The sequence below is a fragment of the Epithele typhae genome (assembly GCF_022376455.1).
Source record: "Epithele typhae strain CBS 203.58 chromosome Unknown BXZ73scaffold_17, whole genome shotgun sequence".
NCBI lineage: Eukaryota > Fungi > Basidiomycota > Agaricomycetes > Polyporales > Epitheliaceae > Epithele > Epithele typhae.
The window spans coordinates 283,272-307,458 of NW_025954208.1; the positions used below are offsets into that span (position 1 = coordinate 283,272).

General features: G+C 57.2%; 8 protein-coding genes across 8 annotated transcripts; 4 read left to right on the plus strand and 4 right to left on the minus strand.

The window, feature by feature from the left end:
• Positions 1-404: 404 nt before the first annotated feature.
• BXZ73DRAFT_26441 (uncharacterized protein) lies at positions 405-1,040 on the plus strand (the record flags this gene model as incomplete). The annotated part of the gene is made up of 4 exons (XM_048017734.1): positions 405-527; positions 585-593; positions 663-857; positions 918-1,040. Coding segments are annotated over 4 exons (450 nt in total), but the record flags the coding sequence as incomplete, so codon positions are not given.
• A 1,502-nt stretch (positions 1,041-2,542) lies between these two features.
• BXZ73DRAFT_89424 (RhoGAP-domain-containing protein) lies at positions 2,543-8,859 on the minus strand (the record flags this gene model as incomplete). Its single annotated transcript, XM_048025268.1, has 14 exons — positions 2,543-3,063; positions 3,869-4,233; positions 4,284-4,788; positions 4,841-5,047; positions 5,098-5,226; positions 5,284-6,012; positions 6,089-6,979; positions 7,036-7,214; positions 7,263-7,438; positions 7,493-7,722; positions 7,779-7,932; positions 7,989-8,076; positions 8,189-8,639; positions 8,772-8,859. 14 exons carry the CDS (start codon positions 8,857-8,859, stop codon positions 2,543-2,545), a joined length of 4,713 nt encoding a protein of 1,570 aa, XP_047878939.1.
• Positions 8,860-9,085: 226 nt separating this feature from the next.
• Positions 9,086-11,442, minus strand: BXZ73DRAFT_89425 (carboxypeptidase S; the record flags this gene model as incomplete). The annotated part of the gene is made up of 11 exons (XM_048025269.1): positions 9,086-9,165; positions 9,221-9,325; positions 9,409-9,707; positions 9,767-10,095; positions 10,157-10,281; positions 10,338-10,507; positions 10,560-10,617; positions 10,667-10,735; positions 10,831-11,013; positions 11,112-11,245; positions 11,366-11,442. 11 exons carry the CDS (start codon positions 11,440-11,442, stop codon positions 9,086-9,088), a joined length of 1,629 nt encoding a protein of 542 aa, XP_047878940.1.
• Positions 11,443-11,845: 403 nt separating this feature from the next.
• BXZ73DRAFT_89426 (ribonuclease III) lies at positions 11,846-13,401 on the plus strand (the record flags this gene model as incomplete). Its single annotated transcript, XM_048025270.1, has 5 exons — positions 11,846-11,896; positions 12,001-12,189; positions 12,400-12,632; positions 12,984-13,101; positions 13,156-13,401. The coding sequence occupies 5 exons, from the start codon at positions 11,846-11,848 to the stop codon at positions 13,399-13,401; spliced, it is 837 nt and encodes a 278-aa protein (XP_047878941.1).
• A 566-nt stretch (positions 13,402-13,967) lies between these two features.
• On the plus strand, positions 13,968-17,897 carry BXZ73DRAFT_89427 (uncharacterized protein; the record flags this gene model as incomplete). The annotated part of the gene is made up of 11 exons (XM_048025271.1): positions 13,968-14,063; positions 14,094-14,159; positions 14,216-14,273; positions 14,326-14,483; positions 14,542-14,613; positions 14,668-14,729; positions 14,780-15,813; positions 15,872-16,532; positions 16,613-16,692; positions 16,745-16,801; positions 16,852-17,897. The coding sequence occupies 11 exons, from the start codon at positions 13,968-13,970 to the stop codon at positions 17,895-17,897; spliced, it is 3,390 nt and encodes a 1,129-aa protein (XP_047878942.1).
• Positions 17,898-18,288: 391 nt separating this feature from the next.
• BXZ73DRAFT_45411 (uncharacterized protein) lies at positions 18,289-19,065 on the minus strand (the record flags this gene model as incomplete). The annotated part of the gene is made up of 3 exons (XM_048019511.1): positions 18,289-18,417; positions 18,472-18,654; positions 18,718-19,065. Coding segments are annotated over 3 exons (660 nt in total), but the record flags the coding sequence as incomplete, so codon positions are not given.
• A 2,331-nt stretch (positions 19,066-21,396) lies between these two features.
• On the minus strand, positions 21,397-22,409 carry BXZ73DRAFT_100408 (histone H2A; the record flags this gene model as incomplete). The annotated part of the gene is made up of 6 exons (XM_048014565.1): positions 21,397-21,520; positions 21,570-21,699; positions 21,759-21,907; positions 21,965-21,981; positions 22,264-22,298; positions 22,388-22,409. 6 exons carry the CDS (start codon positions 22,407-22,409, stop codon positions 21,397-21,399), a joined length of 477 nt encoding a protein of 158 aa, XP_047878944.1.
• Positions 22,410-22,457: 48 nt separating this feature from the next.
• Positions 22,458-23,848, plus strand: BXZ73DRAFT_100409 (peptidase M50B-like-domain-containing protein; the record flags this gene model as incomplete). The annotated part of the gene is made up of 8 exons (XM_048014566.1): positions 22,458-22,526; positions 22,610-22,627; positions 22,680-22,796; positions 22,848-23,080; positions 23,226-23,288; positions 23,348-23,389; positions 23,440-23,456; positions 23,511-23,848. 8 exons carry the CDS (start codon positions 22,458-22,460, stop codon positions 23,846-23,848), a joined length of 897 nt encoding a protein of 298 aa, XP_047878945.1.
• Between the last annotated feature and the right edge of the window lie 339 nt (positions 23,849-24,187).

The window sequence follows — 24,187 nt, forward strand, 5'->3', positions numbered from 1 at the left end:
TGAGGGAATCGGTAGCCACAAATCGCTGTGAAAACCTCGCGCGTCAGCGACACCCGGCCCTCGACGCACAGAACGATGGCGGGGAACGTACCTTTTAATCCGCGAGGGAAGACCTGTGGATTCTATCCGAGAGTTGAGTACTTTAACTCCGACGCGCGATCGACTCAGAGTCCTTCGGGAGCGCGACGGTGGCTGAGAGCTGTATAGCTACACTCCCACGATCAAAACGAAGCGCCCAGCCACCCCGCTCGTTTCAGACTCCGTTCCAAAGACGCCGACCGACCGACCAACGCCTTCAGCCCCCACCGCAAGACCGCCTCCGACCCTCAAGATGGTGAGTGCTGCCATTATTGCGTCTGGCGATGAGAGCGGAAGTGCTGACGGTGCCGTTTTCTACGAACTTACAGGCTGATTCCTCCGTCACTGACCCCCAAGTCGCCGCTGACCTCAAGAAGAAGCGGACGTTCCGCACCTTCTCCTACCGTGGCATTGAGCTCGATAAGCTCCTGGATCTGAGCAACGAAGAGGTACGCCTTCCATATGACTATGGATCTGACCTTTCGCTGACGGTTGGGCGAATGTAGTTCGTTGAGGTACGCTCATGATCAAGACACCCCTAGCAGGACTCTTCCCTCACACGCCTATTCGCTTTGTGCGTATAGGTCGTCCATGCCCGTGCTCGCAGGCGGTTCCAGCGCGGTCTCAAGCGCAAGCCTATGGGTCTCATCAAGAAGCTCCGCAAGGCTAAGAAGGAGGCGCCCCCCAACGAAAAGCCCGCGGTCGTCAAGACCCACCTCCGTGACATGATTGTCGTTCCAGAGATGATCGGCTCTGTCGTCGGTATCTACAACGGCAAGGTGCGTACATCATATCGGGTGGGTTGGCCCAAGAGGGATGTTCATGGCGTGCGCTCGCAGGTCTTCAACTCGGTTGAGATCAAGCCTGAAATGGTCGGCCACTACCTTGCCGAATTCTCGTGCTCGTACAAGCCTGTCAAGCACGGTCGCCCCGGTATTGGTGCTACCCATTCGTCGCGTTTGTGCGTCCATCCAACTTCTATTGCCGTCGACAACATCCTGATTCCTCCGCAGCATTCCTCTCAAGTAGAGGTCCGGGATTTACGATCTTTATGTGCTCTTCTCCATGTGCAGTAGTCTCAAAAAGTAATCCATGCATTCTATGCGCACCGGAAACGCATATCTGTTTGCATTGTACTATTTCAACGCTGTGTGTAGATCGTGCGTGTGATAAGTCCATGTTGTCACAGATCGGCACGCTATGCATCACTTCAATGTTGAGAGGGAGCTAAGCACCACGTCTGGATGCATTTTGTGCAGCCATCTGTGTCTAGTTACATCATCCCTGGGATCGCTCCATTGGTCCGTGGCACCTTAATCCCACCAGATCCCCGCCTTTCAGTTGTGCCTCGTAGGTTGACGCATTTGAGCACAAACTAAGGGAAGTCGACGCTGTACACGGCGTCAACGTCGGCCTACGCTGTTTGTAATGGACATGAGTGGGATTATGATGTACAAGGTACGGAAAAGTCTGCTGCTCCACGCTACACTTGCAAAACGGTATCGACATAGAAGGGTATCAAGTCTCTGGCCAAAGTCCGTGGTCCATCTCTACTACGAACTCCCTTCGTTTTCTCTCCATCGCCCCTCGTCATCCCCTGGGACCTGCCCTCATGCTGAGAAAATGGCCGACGAACACGACATCGGCGACGAACGCGACGCAGACGATGTCGAGGGCTCGCACGACTCACCTCGCGGCGCGGAGCTCGAGCCCGAGGCCGCGCTCGGCGAGCCATCACGCCCCGCCTCCGCTCGTCCGTGGAGCCGGCGGACGCGTCCGAAAGTATGATCAGCTCCTGCTTGTAGCTCGTTCCAGGGTGCGAGTACCCCGGCAGGGGCGCGAGCATCTTGAGGGACCGAACGCGCATCGACTCGGGCACCGTGATCTTCAGCTCCAGGGCCTTGCGCACGTCATCTTGGCATTCGGAGTCGCTCGACGCGGACGTCAAGGGGCTGCTGTCGGACGGCCTGGAGTCGAAGCGAGAGAGGTCTGAAAGCTCGTCGAAGACGGCCCAGACGTCTCCCTTGTCCGTCGTCTTCGACGATGATCCGAGAGAGCCGGGGGATAAGAGGGGGGTGTCTGGGGTGTCTGGAGAGGACGAGTGCGGGGAAGGGGAAGGGGTGTCATCGTCGTTCGGATGTGTCCCTTCGTGAATGTTTAAGCCTGGAGGTAGGGGGGAGGGACGGAAGAAGTCGAGTGGCCGCTGGGGTGAGAAAGTGTTGATGGGTTCAAGTTGATCAAAGGGGAATGCGACACTACTGGTGCCAGGTGAGGAAAACCGCGTTGAGATATCAAAATGAGAGGTTGGCGAGACAGAACCTTCCGAGAAGAGCTCCGTCGAGAGAAATGCGGGCGAGATGGTCATTGCGGTCTCGTCGAGTGACCCATCGCCAAAGCCGGCTTGTAGAACGTCAGCTTGGCTGTCAATCTACCAGGAATATAGGTATGAAAGTGGCAGAAGATATCAAGGAGGACTCACGTCGACTCCCTGAAATGGATACATGGGTGGCGGATGTTGTTGGGTGGCCTGTAGGGTATCGATCTGACCCTGCATTTCCTGCAGCCTTGCCTTTTGCTGGTTGAGCTGCTCCTGGAGAGCACCCTTATCTTGTTCCAGTTGTGCCCTCTCGAGCATGAGCTGATTGTAATCCCTGGACCACTGTAGTTGCAGTTCCCGCAGCGACATGAGCTCGCTCGCATCCCGCAGAGTGTTCTCCATCTGGGCCCGCGCCACCTCGAGTCTACTCTGGGTAGCAGCGTGCTGGGCCAAGGCAGCGTCGCGCTCCAACGTGAGATCGTGGATCCTCGCGTTATATGCAGCCACCATGCCCGCGATCTTGTCGGCGAAGAACGCCATTATCTCCTGCGCTCCTTCGTGGAGAGCTCTCGAGGGCATGGGAGGAGAAGGCTGTTGATGAATCTGCTCGCCGAGAGGGGAGGGGTCCTGTGGGGGAGGAAGGGGCGGCGGTGGATGCGTTGCCGAGGCTGGAGCACCATTCATGACCGGCGGGTAGTGGGGCAAACAGGGAGAACCGGTGGGTATGTTCGGGAGAGATGGTGGTAAAGGACGAAGACTTCAGTCGACGCCCAACGCGACGCGACTGCGGCATGACGTGAGTCACATGATCGAACCCGACATTCTCGGGCTGCCAATCGCCCATGTCGCTCGAGAAGGATCAGATTAGTGCAGCCATCCAAGCTCATCATGAATTACTCAGTACCACTGACAATCAAGGGTCCGTCTGAATAAACAGGGCCGATTCTGCAACAGCCAACGACCTCGTCCACAACATCCGATGTCGAGAAGTCATTGCCACAGCGGCCGAGCTCAAGAGGGTATAGATGTTCGTCCATGCTATAGGTTAAATGACGTAAGGTGAAGTACAGATACGCGGCAAATTTAAAGAGTAAGGGGGGAGCGGGAAAAACAGGACGATCATCGGACGAGAGGGTGGTGCAGAGTGCGGTGCTGGCTATATGCGGATGAGTGCAGGTACGACTACCGTGACGATGGGCGGAGGGCATTGGGCGGCGTGCAAAAAGTCCAACGTGACGGACGAGAAGGAGGGAAGGGCCATACGTGGATGATTCGCGAGCTCATTGCTGTGCGATGTGGGCGTGGATCGTGGCAGACATGAGTGGGGCGCGAATTGATACAGACGGTTTGATTGGATGGTCAGGTAGGGGTGGCGAGAGTGAGGAGGAGCAGGCACGGTCAGAGTACAGCGGGGTAAGCGGGAGCGTGAGGGAAGGACGGAAGAGGTCAGGATCGTCGTGCTATTGTTGCTACGGGGGAAGGTGCTGCTGGCCGTTGGCGAACGGCCGAGGGCTCTCACTACTCGTACGCGACGCCGAGTTCGACCGCGAGCGGGAGGAAGGATCCTGTAGCACCGGAGGACGATCCAGACCCCACTCGCCGTTCGGGCTGGCCATGTTCTGCATGTTGCAGGCATCCTCGGCTGTGGGGACAGGATTGCCCCAAGTGCAGGCTGAGACGACGACTGAGGTGTTCCCGGGTACGAGAACGGCTGATGCTGCAGTTGACTACCCTGAGGGCGTCCGGCTTGTGGGAGGCCGTTCCTGAGAAGTCCGTCTGACGGTGACAGGGCTGCCAACGGTGGCCGGTCAAGGAACTGCGGATTCGACTGCGTCGACCTACAGATATCTTTAGAATTACGCGGCAATGACGGGAGAATTTGAATTACCTCGGAGGCATAATGCGAGCCTCATTACCAACAGGCGTTCCGGGGTTGAAGTTGAACGGCGTGTTGCCTACGACCGGCGAAGTGAGGCCTGGGGTTCTGCCCCCCGTCTTAACGCGCATGTAGTTGTCGACGCGCTTCAGGAACTCCCGACTAGGGAGCTCCATACAGGTCGAAAAGTACTCTTCGTCCTGAATGGCGGGAAGGAACTCCTCGGGAACGCAGTAGAGCTCGTCTTGATGCTCCAAGAACATTGTGACCACCCTGATTGCGCCGAAACTCTCGTCCCTCATCGCGTTCTGGCCACGCGAGTACAGAATGCTCGGGCAAATGACAGTAGCAAGGTTCGGGAGGTCCATCTTGCTACCAGTCTCCTCGTCTAGATGCGCAAACGACGCAACCCATTTGAGGAAGACGAAGAGTACTTCAATCGTATCCCGGTGAGACTTCGGCAGGATGATCGACACCATGTGCAACATCCGTAGTCGATCCGTGTCGTTGGAAAGTGCTGTCAAGAAGGATGAGTCATGGTAGGCATCTCAATGAAGTAGAGCGCATACATTGACTGGCAATAAACAGCCGGTGAAGCTTATAGGTCATCAGCGGGTCAGGAAGTTCTCGGAAGAACTTCTTCAGCAGCGCGGCCAGCTGCAAGGGATTGTCTTGTGTAAGGTCGACGGAAGAAGCATCGCGGTCAATCGCGTCAGTGAGCTTCCTTAATCGACCGATGTTTCCGTTCTTCCGGAAGATACCCTCAACAGACATATCTAAACATTCATCAGTAAACACCATGGTCCTCAGAGAGTTGGGGACATACCCATCTGTCGCATAGCCGAAATGACATCATCGACGAAACTTGGAATGCGAAGAGTTGCGCGAGAAGCGCCGAGAAGCGAGTCAGAGCCCTCGCGTTCTACCAGAAGTTCCAGGGGGACGCCAAAAACACCTATAAAACACCTGGTCAACCCAGAGCCTTGTCAGCACGAACCACGATGGTACGCACCCTTCTTCTTCACGTTCTTCTTGTCGTTACCAGGTTTGAAGAGCTGTTTCCAGAAAGAGCTCTTCTTGACCTCGATGAGCTCCAGAATCTCGTCCAGGTCAAACTGGTCTCGCAACGGGGACCGCTGCAGCACCAAAACCGCACAGTGCTTGAGCACAGCAAGCTGAACCGGGTTGAGCTCTGCGATGTATGGGATCGAGTTCTGACTCGGCAGCGACCGTCGCTGCTCACGTGCTTGAGCGGCCTCAACGAGCTGGGGGATGTCCGCGAGAGTGATTCCGTCCTCGATACCGCCAACCATATCGTCTTCCGGTCCCATCCCTGCAGGCGAGTTCGGGCCGTACTCCTCGACGATCTTGACGGCCGTATTTCCTCGAGCAAACGCCGGCCGGATAACCTGTGACTGGACATTCGTGTCGATAGCCCCTGGAGAAGGCAAGGATCGTTGCTGCACAGGCTGCTGGGTTTGAATCTGGCCCGGCCCCTTCGCCGGCTTGGCCATACCTTGTTGTGCGGCTTGAGGGACAGGCTGACGAGTGCTCGGAACGACCTCGTGTGGGGTACGGTGCGAGGGTGCAGCATCTGATGAATGTGCAATCTTGCCTGTCGGACTCTCGACGATTGTGGATCGCTTTGGTACTCTAGCGGCCGACGACAGCTGGCGGTCCAAGTGGACAGAACGAAGACGATTGATATCGCCGGAGTTCCTGTACGGATCCCGGTCGAGATCTTGGCCAGACGACGGTATTGCAGCTGACCCTAGATTGAGACATACAGCAAATGGAACGAAAAGCGACCAACGTACCAGGTGAGAGGGGCACCACACCGCGCTTCTTAAGCAGCACATACAACCGTCGGAGAGCTACGTTCAGGAGGAAGGCATACTGCTCCAAGCGCGAGACAGCCTGGAAGCCACCGCGGCATCCCTGGTGTGCGTGATCCGTGCAGAAGACAACGGTTGGTACGGTGCCGAACGATGAAGTCTCCTTCATCGTGTCAGCCTCGTATACAAACGCGTTGACATTCGCCGGAGGCCGTCGAGCGGTCGAGAGTTTTGGCTTCGAATCCTTGTCCTGCGGATCTCTGGGTTCCTCCTGCTTGGGCTCCTTAATGGCCGGCATCGCCGCGGGCTTGCCACACGTCTGACAAGCAAGACAGTGCGAATGCCATCTCTGGTAGGTACCCAACCGCACACAGTCCTCTTCTACCGTCTGGTTGCACTTAACGCAAAGGTCGGATGGGGGGTTGACGACGGGGACCTTCGAAAGAGCAGGATCCTTTGGTGACGCACTGAAGGGGCTCTCGCCAGCATTCTCGGGGGCGAGACTCTTGAAACCGTACATGACGCCTTGGGTGCCGACGTTGCCATTCTCGTTGGGCGTGATGAGATCGCCATTTGCGCGCTTCATGATTCGACGAGCAGAAGCGTTACTGCCCTGGATGGCGAGCATGTGAAGCTTGTCTAGGAAGTTTGTGATGGCATCGTGGACCTCCTGCTCCCGCTCGAGCTTCAGCGCACCGGTCAATGCGATACGAATGAGGATCTTGAGGTAATGCGCCAAACCCGTGACGAGAGCGAGAAGCTCTTGTGTCATGCCCATGCGCCGTGCACCGGTCTCCTGCGTATGGGACAAGAGAGTAAAAAGATCGACTGTCTTTCGGCAAAGCATCCTCGCTTCCCGCACGTGGGACATTCCTTCATGCATGTCATACGTGAGCCATCGGAGCCCACAAAGCAAGTCTGGAAATTACCTTTAAGCCTCATCCTAGCGAAATGGAACTCCAAGTCGTCGATAGTCGCAAATAGGACCTCGACATGCAGGATGAACTTTTCGGCCATCCGAATGGCCTCAAGATACTGCCCGTTGCTGACTTGTCGTAGCATATCGGATATGCACGCTGCACTGGATTCTTCGAAGGCAGAAAGGACACTGCGCAGCGTCAGTGAACGGTCGGGTGGGATGGGCTCTGATACTCACGTCCATATCCGATATACCTGCTGCTCCATCCGAATCTGCTTCTCCCTCAAGGATTGAGCGTTCTCCTGGCGTTCCTCCTCTACATAGGTAGGCTCCAGTTGTTCGACTGGCTCTCCATCCTCTCCTGGTGGTGGCAAGCTGTTCGGTCGACGTGAGGAGACTTTGACATTCCAGAACTAGAACAAAAGTCAGCACGCGTCCTACCATACCTCGCCATCCCCAATACACACCTTGTTGATCATGTAGCATTCCGGATGCCAACATTCATCCCGCATATTACGATTGATCTCCACGAACTGCTTCAGGATAGCGCTGTTGCAACCGGCACACTTCGTCGCGTATCGCGTTGAGTAATGGAAATGGCAGTACACGTCGCCCTCATGCTCGTAATAGGAGTCTTGCGGACCAAACAGTGTGGGGCAGATGGAGCAAGTGAAGTGCTCAACGTGGAACTTCTTGTCTGAAAATCGGGCTTGAATCGCTCATATACAGCTTTCAAGGGTCCGAAGCACTCACTGCATGCCGTGATATAACTCCCGCGCAACGCCATTCCACATTTCGCGCAGATCAGATTCAAGCGCCGGAAGTAGTCCCGCTCGCAAAGGGGGTGCTGCTTTCCGTCTTGGCCGTCGATAGGGAAAAACTTGGACGCAACGACGGTACCACAATCCTGCAGGACAGTTACAACCGCGGCCAATCGCACTCAGAGCGCGCGTAACCACTCACCATACACTTGAAACACTGGAGATGGTATACAGCACCCAATGCCCGCACGAAAGCTCCCTGCATTGCCTTGCCGCACGCCGCGCATGGCCTACATATGCGTGGTCAATGACGATGTTCACAACCAGCCCTACCCCCGTGGCACCCCCAAGTGATGATGGAGGGGTGTAGGGGATATGCATCAAATGAAAGAAACGACTCACGTTGAGGCAACGCTCGAGCTTGTGTGCGTTGTCGTCGACGCTCCCCTCTGGCTCCCTCCGGGCGTGGGTGGATCCGAGGCCACCGAAGAGTCCGAGTTTGCGCTCCGGCTGCGAGGGCGGCTGGGCTCGCCATGATCAGAGGAGGAGGGCGGGTGCGGTTGGGAGTTGCCCGGGGTCCCTGGACGGCTCCCGCCGCGGAAAGGAGGGGCGGGCGACTGCGACATGGCGCGGTTCATGGACTGGGGATCGTGCCCGTTCCAAGACGACGAGTGGTTGAGGTCCTCGCTCCGGGCATGGGGGCGGTCGTCCCCTGGTCGGGGCGGTCGCTGATCGCGGTCGTGGGGGGAGTCGAGGGTCACCGCTCTGGTGGGGGGACCGTTGCGATCCGTCGGCGGGAAGTCAGACCGGTTCGAGGGGTGTGAGAGCCGTTTGCGAGGGCCGAACGGGGAGGCTGGAGATCATGGTCCGAATCCATGGCCATGTAGGCGAGGGTTGCGGAGTCCGAGTTGGAGGACTCGGAGTCGAGAGACTGCTTGTTGGGGTAATCGGGCCCGCTCATGGCAGCGTCAGAGCCGCGGCGCACGGCTAACGATGGGCGGGCAGTAGGAGAGGAGGATGAGGGGGACGGGGTAGCCAACAGGTATAGCGGGGACCAGCTCAATCTCGCTCATGCATTCGGGACACCAATTTCGCGTACAGCTCCTGCGTGACACCTCCCACGTGGTCTGTGTCACACTCTCCACTTCACTGCCTCATGATTCAATCCAGATCAGCCCGCCCCTCATCCACGCCAGCAGGCAGTCAACCAGCATCACGCCGAGCACTACATTCATACGCATACGATCCGGATACGTGTACACTGCGATATACTCCTGTCACAGGTAGGTTCGCCCACTCTCACGCCGAGTACTCGTCCGCATTGAGAATCAAGGTCGTAAAGAACCTGATCTGCTCCAGGAAGGCATCCGCCTCCAGGACTGGGCGAGCCTCAGTCAGTATTTTGGGTATCAGGATAACACGACACAAACGTACATTCATTGACGGTGTGGACGCCGTTACTGAGCGACGTAGTGTTTCCGGAGTTATGATGGTTGTAGCGGTAGATGTGCGGCGTCAGCGCCCAGTAGTACCGAGTGTCTGCGCATGTCCCAGATCGCCGTCGTCAGTGAATGTTTGTGCAAGATTTGCGCGCCACTAGCTGCACATTAGTCGGCACATACCCGTGTTGCCGGACATGATTCCTGGAGCGACGACAATTTCATTGTCGCCTTGGAGGTTACGGTGGGCGTTGTACGCGGCCTTGATAGTACCTGACAGTAAAGCGTACTCCGGAGCGTCGATAGGGCTGATGGGGGCAGGTTCGAGCGCCACGCCCCAAGCATCGGTGATGGTAAGCGTTCCATACGCCGGGCTTCCTTCTTCGGTGACCTGAGACCCGAACGCGGTGTAGGTCAGGTTGAACTTGTGCGCCAAAGACTTCAAGAGTTTTGTGTCATGCGCCTTCACTTCGTCAACGGAGCTACCCAGACAGGTTAAGCGCATACTCGGTCGCGGAACATGTATGGACACGCAACACACCTGTCCGTAGCAATGCGGTGATTGACCACTGCCCAGGCTTGTTCAGGGAGGGCGTTCGTCTTCACTCCGCCGTTGATCAGGTCGATCGCTTGGGTGGTGCCAATGAGCGCACGAAGCTGCTTGGTCTGGATAAGTATATCCCCGGCCTCCTTGAGCGCCTTGTCCGACTTGACGGCCTTCTTCAGAGCCTTGCGCAGCTTGTGAGGCATGTCAGGGATATGAGCCGCAAGGCACTGAGACTTCCAGTACATGGGAGTGCCACGGTGAAGACGGGGTTCGTAGGGGTTTTCCTCGTAATGAACGAGAAGTTGGGAGAGGATGCCAATAGTCTGATAGGTGAATGAGAAAGGTCATGAAAATACTAGCGAAATCGGGTCATGAAGAACCTACAGTGTGCGAAGGAGGCACGCTTGAATGCCCGCCAGGCGAGGTGACTTCAACACGAACGTCAATGTATCCTTTTTCAGCGACAGCGGGGGTAGCCACAACACCGCCGTACTCTTGAGCGAAGCCACCTGGACGTGATATGGGTATGTTGAAATATGTGGGTGAGATGTCAGGGACAACGCACCGCCCTCGTCGACGAGCATGAAGAAGGCATTCTCGCCGTAGGTGGAGAGAAGATACTTCGCCAATGATGAGGCGCCGTAGATGCCACTCGCCTCTTCGTCGAATCCGAAAGTGAGTACAACGCCACGAGTGGGCTGGAACTGTTTCTCAAGAAGGGATTCGATAGTAGACCTGTAGAATAATATGAGTGCCATCCAGGGAAAGTCAAGTCGTGAATACAAACATGATACCGATTAGCCCGCTCTTGTCGTCAGAGCTGCCGCGACCCCAGATGCGTTCACCTGCCCGCTTTGAGCCAATGGCCCGTGAAAGAATGATGACTGTGCATACCATCGAAGTAACCGGAGAACGGAGGATGGATCCATTCATTCACAGTGTCCGGGTTGACGGGAACGACATCTAGAGAAAATAATTGTAATCAGTAATTGCGCTGAGGACCAGACGAATAAGCACCACGGGCGTGGGCCCGAGATAGATGAAAGCTAGATGATCACCTTGGTGAGCGGCAAGAAGAAGAGGTTTCAGGGAAGCGTCGGAGCCCTTCCACTCATACACCAAACCGTAAGTGTTCACTTTGGCGAGAGAAAGAGTCGAATGGGTGAGCGGGAATGCCTTCGCTAGGTAGTCGTGGAATGGACCAAATGCGTCCCAGCGAGGATCTTCGCCGACGGCAGCATCTTATCGTAAGACTGGGTGCTGTGCACGAACACGTTATTTGTTACGCCGAGCATAATCTTCAAAGATAGCAGTGGCACTCACGGGACACGAACTGCACCTCCAAGCCATTCCACCGCGCGCAGCTTAAACGCATTGGAGCCATACGTTTCACCGAGCTCGGCCCAGACCTTCGCGTTGGTGTCCGGTGTGACGGGGATTACCTGAGGGCACTGCTCCTGCGCATCGTACGTCCTGTCAAGAAGCGCGTCCGACAGCGAGTGGCAGGAAGGTGCAACACCCAGAGCCCTGAGAGAAATCCAGACAGCGGCACCGAGGAGAAGAGCCTTGACAACACGGAGGCCAACGCTGCACCTCTTCTGCACCGGAGCGGGCTCGACGGCCGTCGAGGGGAGCAGAGACTCCTTCGTAAAGTCGGTCTTCGAGGACATGGTGGAGGTACAAGGGCAAGAAGCGACGTACGCAACGCAGCGCAATATTTAGAGCGCTATCAGGTACACGGGGAATACATAGGGCCTATCTGACTGCCTCCACCTCTCTTTTCCCGCGATATCAACCAAATAGCCTGATGACGAGCGAGGAATACGCGGACAGGTGTTCAGAGGATGGGAGGTGCTTTCTTGGGCCAAAACACGGCGCTGGAGTCGGCGCTGGGGGTGGGACACGAGCTCGCGATTCGCGAAGCACTAGCAGCGTTGAAGCGAATATTGGAAATAGGCGCCATGAAAGACGCGACGGTCACGCGCAAGAGTGCCAGGGGTCCGTGGGGTCGCCCTTGGGCCGAAATTTGGACCGCGTCCTGCACCGAACGCGTGCTGGCGGAGACACTCACCAATGGGCTATGCGCAACGCAAGGTCGCGATCACGGCTCACAAGCTCGCCCATGTCTCTGCACAACACATAAAATCTCTCCCTCCTAAATCCTCCTTCCTGCTGCTCTGCCTGGCGCATCCGTCGACTTCGACGCCCCCAAATGGGCCTCTGCTCAGCCTCCGCCACGCTCGACACTCGCCGCGTTCACGCATCGAATAGGCTTCGGGAATGTCGTGCCTTCCATGGAGGTCATTCAGCAGGCATGCACGCACCCTTCCTTCGTCCCCCAGTATACGCAGGACCACCCGGACCAGCCGCTCCCTGCCACGAATGCATCCATGGCGACCCTTGGCAACTCCTCCTTGGTCTCTTCGCGACAGAATTCGTGAACTCTTCCTACCCGCACCTCCCCACCCGCGTCGTGAAAGCCGCCATTACCGCGCACGTCGGTCCGACGACATGCGCGAGTCTCGCGCGTGAAATGGGCGTAAGCCCTATTCTGCGCTGGCATCGCACCGTACGTGTATAATCCTTCGCGATCATTGCCTTATTCAGTGCTGATCCCTTGTGCATAGTCTGCTACGTCGGCGAGTGACCCTGTCCTGCACGACGACGCGCTGGCATCCGTGCCGAGAGCGCTTACAGCGCTGGTGTACCAGTACCGGTCGCTTCACGCTGCAAGACGGTTTGCGGAGAAGTTCTTCTTCAGTCGGGAGGTTGATATGAAGGCTATGATCAAGTTCAAGGATCCGAAGCAGTCATTGCTGAACACAGTTGCGAAGTTTGGGAGGGAACGACCTATCTCCAGGTGCGTTACTGTACTTTTGCTGCGATTTTCCACCGGTCTGCGCGGTCTGTGAGAGCGTGTTGGGTCAACTCGAATCTGGTCGATTGCGGAGCATGCCATGCATACCTATTGAAGTGATGGACAGTGCATTTCGCGTCAGGAGAGCTGATGCTATCCGGCCACGTCGGCATGTCTCCCCTCCCCACGCGATTGCACTTCATCCTATCTTGCAGTCAGCGTAATTATATGTATGGCACAGACGGCCGACCAGATTCCTCTGGTGATCTGTGGTGCACATCACACGACGTCTTGTTGTGCCCTTCCTGCCCTGTACTCGTGCTCTTATATGAGGTACTTACACATTCTCGACAGGCTGCTCAAGGAGACGGGTCGATTCTCAGGTTCGCCTGTATTCGTCGTGGGTATCTTTACCGGCGCGGATAAGCTTGGAGAAGGGTTTGGCAGCTCGTTGAAAATGGCGGAGTACCGTGTAAGTCAATTCACTTCGAAGGAATCTCCGTTTTGGTTGATGGCTCCTATCCAGGCGGCAGAGGACTCGCTTCTACGACTTTACCTCACGCGGCAGCCACCCCATCTATTACAGCTGCCGACATCAACATTCCCGGACTCACCAGGGAACGTTTTTGATGCGGTGGGCGCTGAGGGTGCCTACGCCCCTGTTGCACTCGGGGATTCGGAGGTGTTGTATGGCAGTGCGGGGCGGGCGGGGACGCGCGTACCGGGTGCGCGCTCGTTCGCGGTGGGGGCGGACAACGTAGAGTACATGTAGTAATGCAGCTATGCTTAATCTTTCTGGACCCGCTCCAATGTGCGGAACGGCCAATGCGAGAAGTGACAGATCGGACACTGCGGTGCGAGTTAAGCATGGTGCTAGACAAGGATGGCGTTTCCTGAAGGCGCACGACGCGGACGCGGACCACGAGTTGGAGTGAGGCCGACCCGCCCTGTTTGAGCGCAGATGCTTGGCGGGGAAGGCCTGCGCTGGCCGGCTCCGAGGCAGTACGGGCGCTGCCAATCCCCACTCGAGTGGGCGCCTTTGTGGACCCGCGTCGGCGAGGCCAGTGCACTTGCACCGCACCTCCCGCACGCTTTTCACCTGACCACCACCCTGCCGCTCGCTCTTTCCGGTACCCGCCCTTTGCCTGCTAGCCTTGCGCTGCGACGTGCGATTGCAGGCCCCCTTCTCCCTTATAGCCCTTTCGCTTAGGCACTGACGTCGTCTCGCGCTTGGACGCTCCTCGCCAACTCCCCTCAGTCACCGCACCCCGGATCTTCCATCTAAATATTACCGCGCGCCCATACCCCTTCGCAACTACGGGCGTTCAATACCCCGCCATGGCCGTCCTGTCGCTCCCGCTCACTTTCTCCAACTCGTTCTGGACTGAGGACTACCGGAAAGGGCTGGAAGTCTTGTATGGCCAACTGGAACAGGTACGCGCGACGCGTCTCCGTGGCAATTAGGACAGTGGTCGTGACCTCTTTCACCCAGGGAATGCAGAGAACGCTGAGGCCGCGCAGTTCGTCCGGGTGAGTGTCACAGGCCAACTCGAGGAAACGCGCACTGATCCAATGCATCTGCGTAGGCGCGTGCCGCAGCCGAGCTCGCGATCGGTGCGACGCTCAAGGCGGAGTCTCCCGCTAGTGCGTCTATGCGTTTATCCCCTGCCCCACGCATTGACAGACATGCTCGCAGACTCGACTTTCGAAAAAGATGATGGGGCATCACTGCACATGGCCATGAAAGGCCTGCGCGAGGCCACGATCGCTCAGGGCCTCCTACACGAAACCGTGGCGAAAGAGCTGATCGTCGACGTCGCGGAACCCTTTGAGAAGTGGGCGGAGAATCACAAGGTCTGTCTCCGCGGTTCACGCTTCATACTTTGTGTGCAAACTCGGACCTTGCGCGTAGAATCGTCTCTTAGACAGCAAGGCCAACACTCTCGAGGGTTGGGTGTACTCATACGAGCATGATTCGGCCGAGGTATGGTGTGACCTTTGTCTTTGTCGCACAGTCATCCTAAACGGACGTATCCAGGTTACCAGGCTCAAGAATGACTACCTGACCAAGACCCGCAAGGCAGACGAGGCAGACGACGAGTGAGTCTCACTTGACTCGAGTACTTCTGCAGCCTGACACGGCTTGGCAGTGCTCGCTTTGCGCCCATCACGCACCCTGTCGGGGATCAGTACACATCGCCAAAGATAAAACCCCTGAATGCGAGCACGGAAGCGAGGCGTCCCCCACAACGCCAGGCAACTATGTCTGAGCGCATCACGGCGCGCCTCAAGGAGTTCAGGCTGAATGCAGGTGCTGCACCGCCCCCCCTCCCCACAAAGCCGGAGGTGCACTTCGACGCTGATGAGGAAGAGAAAGTAACTCCTAAGGCAGACAAAGGCAAGGGTCGCGCGTCCGACGTCGGTTCTGGCGGCAGCACGCCCAAGCGCATGATGTCGCCCCCGCCGTTGGATCCACCGATGCCTCCGGCCAGGATCAACCCACCTAGGCTCACGACAGATCCAGTGCCGCCGCCTCCGCCGCCTCCCATGGATGTTGCAGGCGTCATGATGAGTCCTACCGAGGTTACAACCATGCTCAAGAAGGCGAAGGAGAGCCTTGATCTTCGCCCTATTCGCTTCCCTCTACTGGGCGAGTATCAGGACGCTTTCTCCGGAGAGGAGTTCGCCACTTGGCTCAAGGAGAACGTGAAGGAATTCAACGGGAACCTCGATCATGCGGAGGTCGCCGGTCGTATTCTCACTGAGAAGTTCAACTTACTCCGCCGCATTGGCGACCTTGGCAATGACTTTGAGAACGCGGACGACGCGTTCTACCAGTTCCGCGCCCGTGCCTTCAACCTCGATGTACCCGCACCGACTCCTGGCAAGGGCCTGACGACTGCGGCAGCCGTCCTCACTCCTATCGAGCAGCGACTCTCCCCTCTGGCTCAGAATGTCGCAGGTCGGACCGGAGGCTTGGCCAGTCTCGTTTCCAAAGCATTTAACGCGAACGGGGAGCCCGCACATGTCCGTGCCCGCCGCGAGGCAGAGACTGCTGATCAAGATTACCGGACGGCTGTACGCAAGCTCGACAAGCGACGACTGGGGCTCGAGGAACGCATCGAGGAGACCCTGAAGCTACTTCAGAAGTGGGAGCTCGAGCGGCTTCGTGCGATCAAGACGGGTGCGTCCATTCTCCTTGGATAGAGCTGCCTCCACTGACCCCTCGGTCCGTTGTGCAGTGCTCGCGCAGTATCACACGGAATTGGGCAAGCTGTCGACGAGTTACAGCAGTTCGACTGTGCACGTCGAGACGTTGATGACATCGTTCCAGCCTGAGAGCGACATCAAGGTGCTCATCGAGCGCTCCCGCACCGGTCCGTTCCGCCCTGTTGCCCAGGTTTACGAGTCGATCGCCCACGATGAGTCCGACGTCGTGTTTGGCATCGACCTGCGCAAGTGGGCCGACAGTGCGTACTGGAACGTCACTGCTCCCGGGGAGAAGAAGGAGGAGGTGCCCCCGATGCTCTCCGCGCTCCTCGCCGCGCTCGTCGAAGCATACCCGAAGCTCCCCTCTGACGCGGAGAAGCGCAAGACTTGGGTTTACGAGGTCCCTCTTCCGGCTGTGCATCATCTCCGCGAGACGCTCAGCGCCGTACCGCCCGAGGAGGACATCCCGCATGACATGCTGGAGAAGTACGATGCGCCGGTGCTTGCCAGTGGCGTCAGGCTCTGGGCGCTCGAGCTGGACCCGCCCCTGTGCATGTATGAGGGCTGGGACGAGTTCCGGAAGCTGTATCCCACCGTCGGAAGCAGTGCGAATCCTGTACTCAAGCCCACTACTGAGCAACATATCCTGGACGTACAGGCGGCTCTACAGAAGCTGCCGAAGGTGCACTTATGGTCCTCGATGTTATCGTCAAGCACCTTAAGGAGTAGGTTTTGCTTGTGATTTTGCTTGTCGGTGGCTGACGGTCGGGCAGTCTCATCAAGTCCACGAAGGAGTCTGAGACCGAGAATAATGAGGTCTACATTGCGAAGCTGGCGCTCAGCCTTGGACGTTGTGCGTCTTTTTGATAACTTTTGCCCGACAACATCTCACGATTCGTGTATAGCCATTCTCAGGCCGAAGACCGAGAACCATTTGTCTCTTCAGGACCGTCATCCCACTCGTACGTCAACTCCGTGCTTTTCTCTCATTCAAAGCTTACCTCGTATTCAGTGCTGTTCATTGACCTTCTCGGCAAGTATGACGAGATTCTTCCTCCTGCTATCATCAAAAAGAAGCGGGAGTCGGAGCGGAAAGTTCCCGTGCGGCGTCGCACTCGTCCCGTGGACATGCGCATGTCACGTTCCCGCATTTCCGCCGGCATGGATCTGAAGGAGCTCCAGGCCCAGCAATTGGCGCAGCGAGGTATCAAGGTTGGCAGCAAGTCGCCTCCCCCGGTTCCCGCCATTCCCGGCGGTTTCGCTGCCGCGACTACGGCCGTCAACGGCAGTCGCGGCGCCGTACTTCCTCAGGTTCCTGAAAGCCCCCGTCAGTTCACTGACGAGCCGCAAGGCATGGTCCACGACGAGCCTGCATCGTTCTCAGAGGAGCCCGAAGAACTGCCTACCATCATCCACCCTCCTCCTCCCCTCCCTGGCGACATCGCTTTGAACGACAGCCGCACGGTCGACTTCAGCACCATCCCTCCCCCTCCCCCTCTCCCAGCCAACATCCCTCCGCCCCCGGCCATTACGCCCCCTCCCCCTGCGCACCCGGTTTTTAAGGAACCTCCGCCCGAAACGGACGGCCTTCCGCCCCGCCCGCAGTTCAAGGAGCCCCCGCCCGAGCCCGCGACCCCCACGCGCCCCGCGCACTTCGCCGAGCCCTCGTTCGACGACGTCGAGCGCCCCTACCCGGCCGCGCCGAAGCCTGTGCCCGCGGGCTTCCGGCGCTCCGCGTCGCCGAGCGTCGTCACCACGCCGTCGGACTCGCGCAGCCCGTCGCCCTCGAAGAGCGTGACGCCGACGTCGACGAGCACGCCGCCCCTGCGCGGGCCCCGCATCTCGCGCGGCCCACGCCCCGCGAGCTCGCTCAACCGCCAGTCGCTCGTCGGACGCCCGGCGAGCCCTGGGGCGCTGCCCGAGGGCATGGGCAACGGCGCGAGCGGGCTCAAGCGGCAAGGGTCGCGCACGATGACGAAGCGGAGCAGCATCAGCCGCGTGTCGGAGCTGTCGCGCCGCACGATGGCGAGCGACGCCGAGGACGAGATCGTTCAGTGAAGGAACCACGAGTCGGCGGGCACCGGTACGGGTCGACATCTGGGATGTTGCTTGCATGTTACCTGGGGGAAACGCACAGTGGGAAAATGGGGATGTGTCGGAATGCGGTTTGCTGATATTCTATTGAGTCTGGTCTACTGTCCTTTGACCGAGGGTTCTACATTCTCGCTGGGTCTCGGGATATTGTAGTGTCCGAGGCTGTAGTCTCGTTATGATCTATGATTGCATATACTGATGACGATCACTATGTTCTAATGCCATTACCCTTGAGGTCTTATTATGTTGATATCTGCGCGATGCCGAAAGTGGCTTGTGCTCGATCCGCTCGTTGTCGATTAATCCGTTATCTAAGTATTGTTTTCCACAATCCAAGCACAAGTAGTCATGCGTTTTATCCTTGACGAGATCTACGACGCTGCGGACGCGACGTACTCTGAGGCCGGGTGCCGGAGATTTCGGCACAGATTCGCCCCAGCTCTTCGTCGTAACCGACACATTTCAGCGTCCAAACTCGGATGCGCTGTGGAGATTGTGTCAGAGAAGGCCCGTCCACGTGAACATGAACAGTTTTCACCTCAGAGCCGTCATTCAAGGCGGCAGCGACGTCCTTGTCGGTGATCTTGACAGAGCGTTCCATTGCTCCGTCAACCTCATCTTGCATCGGCTCCCGCCCAAGAGAGATGCGTAGGCTGATGCGGGCGCGAATGGGCTTGGCCCATTCCTTCTTCATGACCGATTTGACCCACGTTTTTTTCGACTAGTGATGTGTGAGCTCCCGCCAATGCAAAGTTCCTCCAGTGAGAGAGTGAGAGAGACGCACATCCTGGGGTAGAGCCAGCCAGCGCTCCGCTGAAAGCGGGGTGAAGGACGGGAGCTCGTAGTCACCCATGTACTGCCATTTGTTCAACTGTAGCCGAACGAACAGCGCCTGCTTGATGGGATGTATTTCTCTCATCACGAAGAGAAGGCCGGTATGTCCAGGTCGTAGAGGTGCGTGCGGGTTCCACACGGGGTTGATGCACAAAAAGTTGTCGCGACCGTGTCGGGCCAGGTCTTCGGCCTTGGGTTTGGGGAACATTTCCATAGGACTGCCTCCAAAGCGGCCCGACAGCTGGTTGCGGGTGACGGTGACGTCGCGTAACCCGTCCGGAATGTCGACGGGGTACGGCGCGGGTGCGTTGGGAGCAAGAACCTCAAGGATGTCCCCTCTTGGAGGAGGGGTTCGAATTTGACTTTATGCTGTACGTGCCGGGGTTAATTGCAACCCATCGGGAGCGAGAGATGTGCACAAACATGAATGACTTCTGCTTCACATGGCGCCAGAAGATCAGGGTCAGGCTTAGCCTTGACATCGGTGCCGATGTCGGGCTTCGGAGGTTTGATGTCGCTGTTGACGTCGACGTCGCTGTCGACTTTGGAATCCGGATAATTGTTGTCGTCGGTGTCCTCATGCTTCAAAGGCCTGACAATTCCAGTTTCCTCGTGCTTATACCTAACGCGATCAGTTTCCCCTTGCGTGGGCTCAACGTCTTCAATTTCCTCGTGCTTCGGAGGCCGTTGAATGTCGTCGGCGTCCTTGTGCTCGTCCGTGGCCTTGTGCTGCGCAACTGGTGTCACGTTAGCAGCTTCAATTACCATGGATTCCTTGTGGTTCATTGCGTCAAGTGTCGATGACTTCTTGACGTGATTACGTCCCGGCTCATCTGGTTCGACTTCCGAGACGTGCAACGGATTCATGAAAGGTAAAATGTATTAGAGGCATACATGCGCTTTCGTAGAAGACTGTCTATGCACTTACCTGTCTTGCCACGTTTGCGCTTACGAGGACCAGAAAGAATGGGCACGTCGTCGGGGTCGGAATCAGTGAGCTCGATGACGTCGAGACTCTTCGCCCTCAAACTCCGCCGGCGGGCCACGAGTGCTGAAAGGATTTTTCTGTGAACCTTGATCTCGTCGTCCAGGGCCTCAATATCGTGCATGTTGAGAATTCCGACATCGTGGTCGCTAAGCACATCGGTATCGTCATCGCTGCTGAGCTCAAAAGAGTCGCCTATACTCCCTTGAGCGGTCAGCTTCTTCGTGACGATGGCCATAGACAGAGGCAATGCCCGACTTGAGACTAGGCAGTGAAAAATCCTATTGAACATGATCCACGGAAGAGCCAATTCCAAGACTTACACCACTATATATGCAGCCAACTAAATACACAGTATGTGCACCGTGTGGTGGTGGTGATGGTGGGATTCCGGACGTTAATCCACTCGCATCGTGATGATTTGAATAGGTCGCAGAAATGCCTACCTCAGTAACGCTCCAGTGTGCAGAAGTACGAGGGAGAGGTGAACCGGTGAAGCGGCAAGGACGAGTGAGGGCGGTCACAACAAGGCTATCAGAGCAGCGGTGGCGATGAAGGCGGCTTTCGGCGACGGCGAGGACAAGCGGGATGGCTTGTGCTATATAGCACAGCGAGGACAGTGACGGTCTGGTGGCAAGAGTCTCCAAGCCGGAACTTAAGCGCCAACTTGCCAACCGGCGCTGGCATGGATTCTGTCCGGGCGCGACTCAGGACATCGCCACCACTGTCATTGCTTTCTTCAGTACTTCAGTCCTCGCTGCTGTTTTCTTTGCTCTCTTGCTGCTACCGCCGTTATTCTCCTGCACCTGCATACCCTTGTCAAGAACGCCGTGCCGTTGACCCCGCCCCCTGCTACTCACCTTATCGACTGCGTCCGCTCGGCCTACGTTCACCAAACCGCCTTCCGTATGTCTCTCCACGCCCGGGTTTCAACCATCCGTGAAATGCTTTCTCTGCCCCTGCTTCCTTCCCCTGACTCACACGCACCATATAAGTACCGCCGTTCCTCCGCACATCGATCTTCCTCGTATTGGGATCAAAATGTCTTCACATCTGTCTTCGACGCACCCACATGGGGCATCCATCCGCCCCTGCCCGGACACCCTAGATCGCTCGCTCTTCTGACTCTCCGCTTCGTGCATCCCGGGAGCAACATTCTGGTGCCGACTTTTTATCGCTCTATGCACGCAGGCGCACCGAAGAGAGAGGGGAGAGATGTATTGGACGCTGCAGCACGCGATGATAAAGCAGCGCGCTCAGGGAACAGGCTGGTCTTGTCCGTCGAGCGCTACTGTTGGCACGCACAGCTCGGGCTTGAGTTCGTGAGGATTGCTGGTACTCGCCCAAGGACAAAGAATGAGGACGGCGAAGAGCATAGGGTGAAGTGAGAGAAACGATTAGACGGTTAAGCCCTGGGGATCCCACACTGGACCTGACGCTGCAAGGTTGCGATACCATTCAGCACACAGTACGTCCAAAGCATTGAACGAGAGGTGCAACTGGAAGCCTGGGACCACACACTGGGGATCATAATACATGGCATGCGATAGTAGTCATTAAGAGACACATAGGACAGAATGATACATGTACATATCCCGACAAGAACGAGACAAAGCAAGCGACAAAACGACAAACGAAGGACCCTCACACCTCCTGCGAGGCACCCTCCTTCTTGCCCTTGTTGGATTTTGAGGGGAGCAGCTCGGGGTTGATGAAGGGCACAACGCCACCCTGAGAGATGACAACATCGCCGAGAAGCTTGTTCAACCTGACCAACCATCAGTACCACGTACTACGGACCCAGAAAGCGAACTCACTCCTCATCGTTCCGGATGGCGAGCTGCAAGTGACGGGGAACGATACGCTGCTTCTTGTTGTCACGTGCCGCGTTACCCGCCAGCTCGAGAATCTCGGCGGCGAGGTACTCCAAGACAGCAGCGAGATAGACTGATGGAGAGGAAGGCGCGCATAAGAGAGGTTCAATCCCTCTAAGACAACCAACGCACCAGGAGCACCAGCACCCACACGCTGGGCGTAGTTCCCCTTCTTCAACAGACGGTGGACACGACCGACGGGGAACTGAAGACCGGCCTTCGCCGAACGCGACTGAGACTTGGAGGATTCACCACCGGCCTTGCCGGAAGAGGACTTGCCACTGTTCAGGAAGAGTATGTGAGGAGCACGTTAGGTCCTTATGTGGATAAGTGCGTACGCCTTTCCCTTGCCAGACTGCAATTTCGAATGAGTGTGCGGTGCACGACAGAAGGTAGAGTCTATACGTACCATTTGTGCGTGTTGGAGGTGAGTTGAGAGCGGTGAAGGTGGGGATAGTGGTGGAGGAGAGGATGAACGGTGGGGTACAGGACGCGACGGTGGCCCCGGCTTATATAGCGCGTCTGGAGATTGGAACTCCGCCGTCGCGTCAACAAAATGGGTGTAGCAGCACGTGACTGACGCGTCTCGGGCGAGGAGCGCGCAGACGCCGGAGGGCTGTGATCTGATCGGACGTACGTTGACGTTGAGCGCCTGAGCCTCGAGGCGAGTGGCTGGGGCGGAAGTTGGTTGGAGGACGGGCACGGCGGGCGAGGGAGCAGACGACGGCGTCCTCGCCCCCACCGGGCTCTGCTCCACGCACACGCCCTTCCTTCGTCCTGCATGCTCTTCCTCGCCGCCGCCTACTAATACGGCGCACACGAACTTACCCCATGTCCCTTCCTCCCTACGTGCCCCGTCCTCCCGTCGCTCCTCCGGCTCCGCACATCCACATGAGCCCCGTAGCCCCACACACGACCAGGTGCGCACGAGTCCTGGTCCTCACGCTTTTGCCTGTGCGTGCTCACGCCTGCCATCTGGCTAGGTCCCTGTGCTCTACGTGGTACGTGCATCGCGTCTTCCGCCCCTCCTCCACGCTCTTACCTCCCCTGCAGATCGTTGTCTACGCCGTGGTCATCTTTGCCTTTTGGAATATCCCGGGGGCAAGAGTCGTCATCAACCCTCTGAAGCTTTTCACAATAGGATGGCATGAGCTCTGTCACATTATCATGGTGCGCTATCCGTTGGCTGCAGTTGTTTTCTCCTTCCCACTCTCCCTGTAGGCCGTCCTCACGGGAGGGACAGTCATGAAAGTATCCATAGACCCTGACATGGGCGGCGCAACCATTGTCAGCGGGGGTCATCCCCCCACCATCCTCGCCGCAGGATACGTCGGGTCCACCATCTTCGGAGGTCTTTTCATCATGGCCGGGTTTGACACTCTGGTCTCGAAGATCATGAGCTTTGTCATTGGCGTAGGCATTGCAGCCCCTCTGGCTTTGGTGCGCAACAAGCTGTACGTCCTTCTTCTATCATATCTAAACACTGTCTGACTCGCCATCGATCCCCGTCCTCGTTTCTCGATCCTTCGCGCGCTTGCTTGCCCTGCGCATTCATGCGACAAACCACGCGGTTCTGGCGCTCCGTTTCGCTCCGTGAAGCACAATCCTATTCGCCATTGTGTACGAGGCCCTTCTCATCGGATTTTGGTTCATTGACCACGCGTGCGTGAACTTTGCCCACCAGTGCGAGCTTTGCATCTCACCGCTCATTGTTCTTACAGACAAGCGCTGAGGTGGTACTGCTTGTTCATTGGCGTGATGAAGTGAGTACGGTCTCAAGCACTTCGTCGAACCATATTAACCAGACTGCTAGTGCTCTTTACGTCGTCTGTGCGTGGCCGCTCGCTTGGGGCTATGCGACCTTTCGCTCATTTGCCATTGCAGGGGACATCGCCGACGACAAGTACTTCCGCAAGGCAAACGATTCCGATGCCACTCAATGGTCGATCATGTACCCTCGGGTCGCCGCTCATCTTTGGGCCACTCTGTGGATCATCTTCGAGGTCGCTGTCATCACCGGCTTCGTTCTTGTCGGTATCGTTGCGTTCAAGCGCACACCCGACGAGATGTACGCCGAGGCCGCGCAGTTCTCCCCACATAACAAAACAAAGCTCACGAACCCTCAAGCAGTATCCTCAATCGAAATCGCTGTGTCAATACGTTTGTATCGCATGTACCGTTGTATCCATCCTGCTGTGTCATATTCTTGCTCTTTGTTCTAGGTTATTTGCTTGCGCGTGCGCATGCTTCTTCATTTTTGTGTATCGCCCGATCTACGTACGTCTTTACGCTGCTCGTGACCGTCCCCGGAACCCCTCCCCTCCCCATGTCGTGTCAACCACGGTATTACGCCTTAGATGAGTAGAAGTTGAAGTCCCATCTTGCTCGACGCCATCATGACTCGCGATACCTCCCCCCAACATTCACCCCATCCTTCCCTGCTCGAAACCTCCGACTCCGACTCTGACTCCCCCGTTCTGCATTTTACTGGGTTCTGTGCGCGGTTATTTTGCTGTAGACGGGCGTCGACGACGAGTACTCCAGCTACATTGAATGGGCAT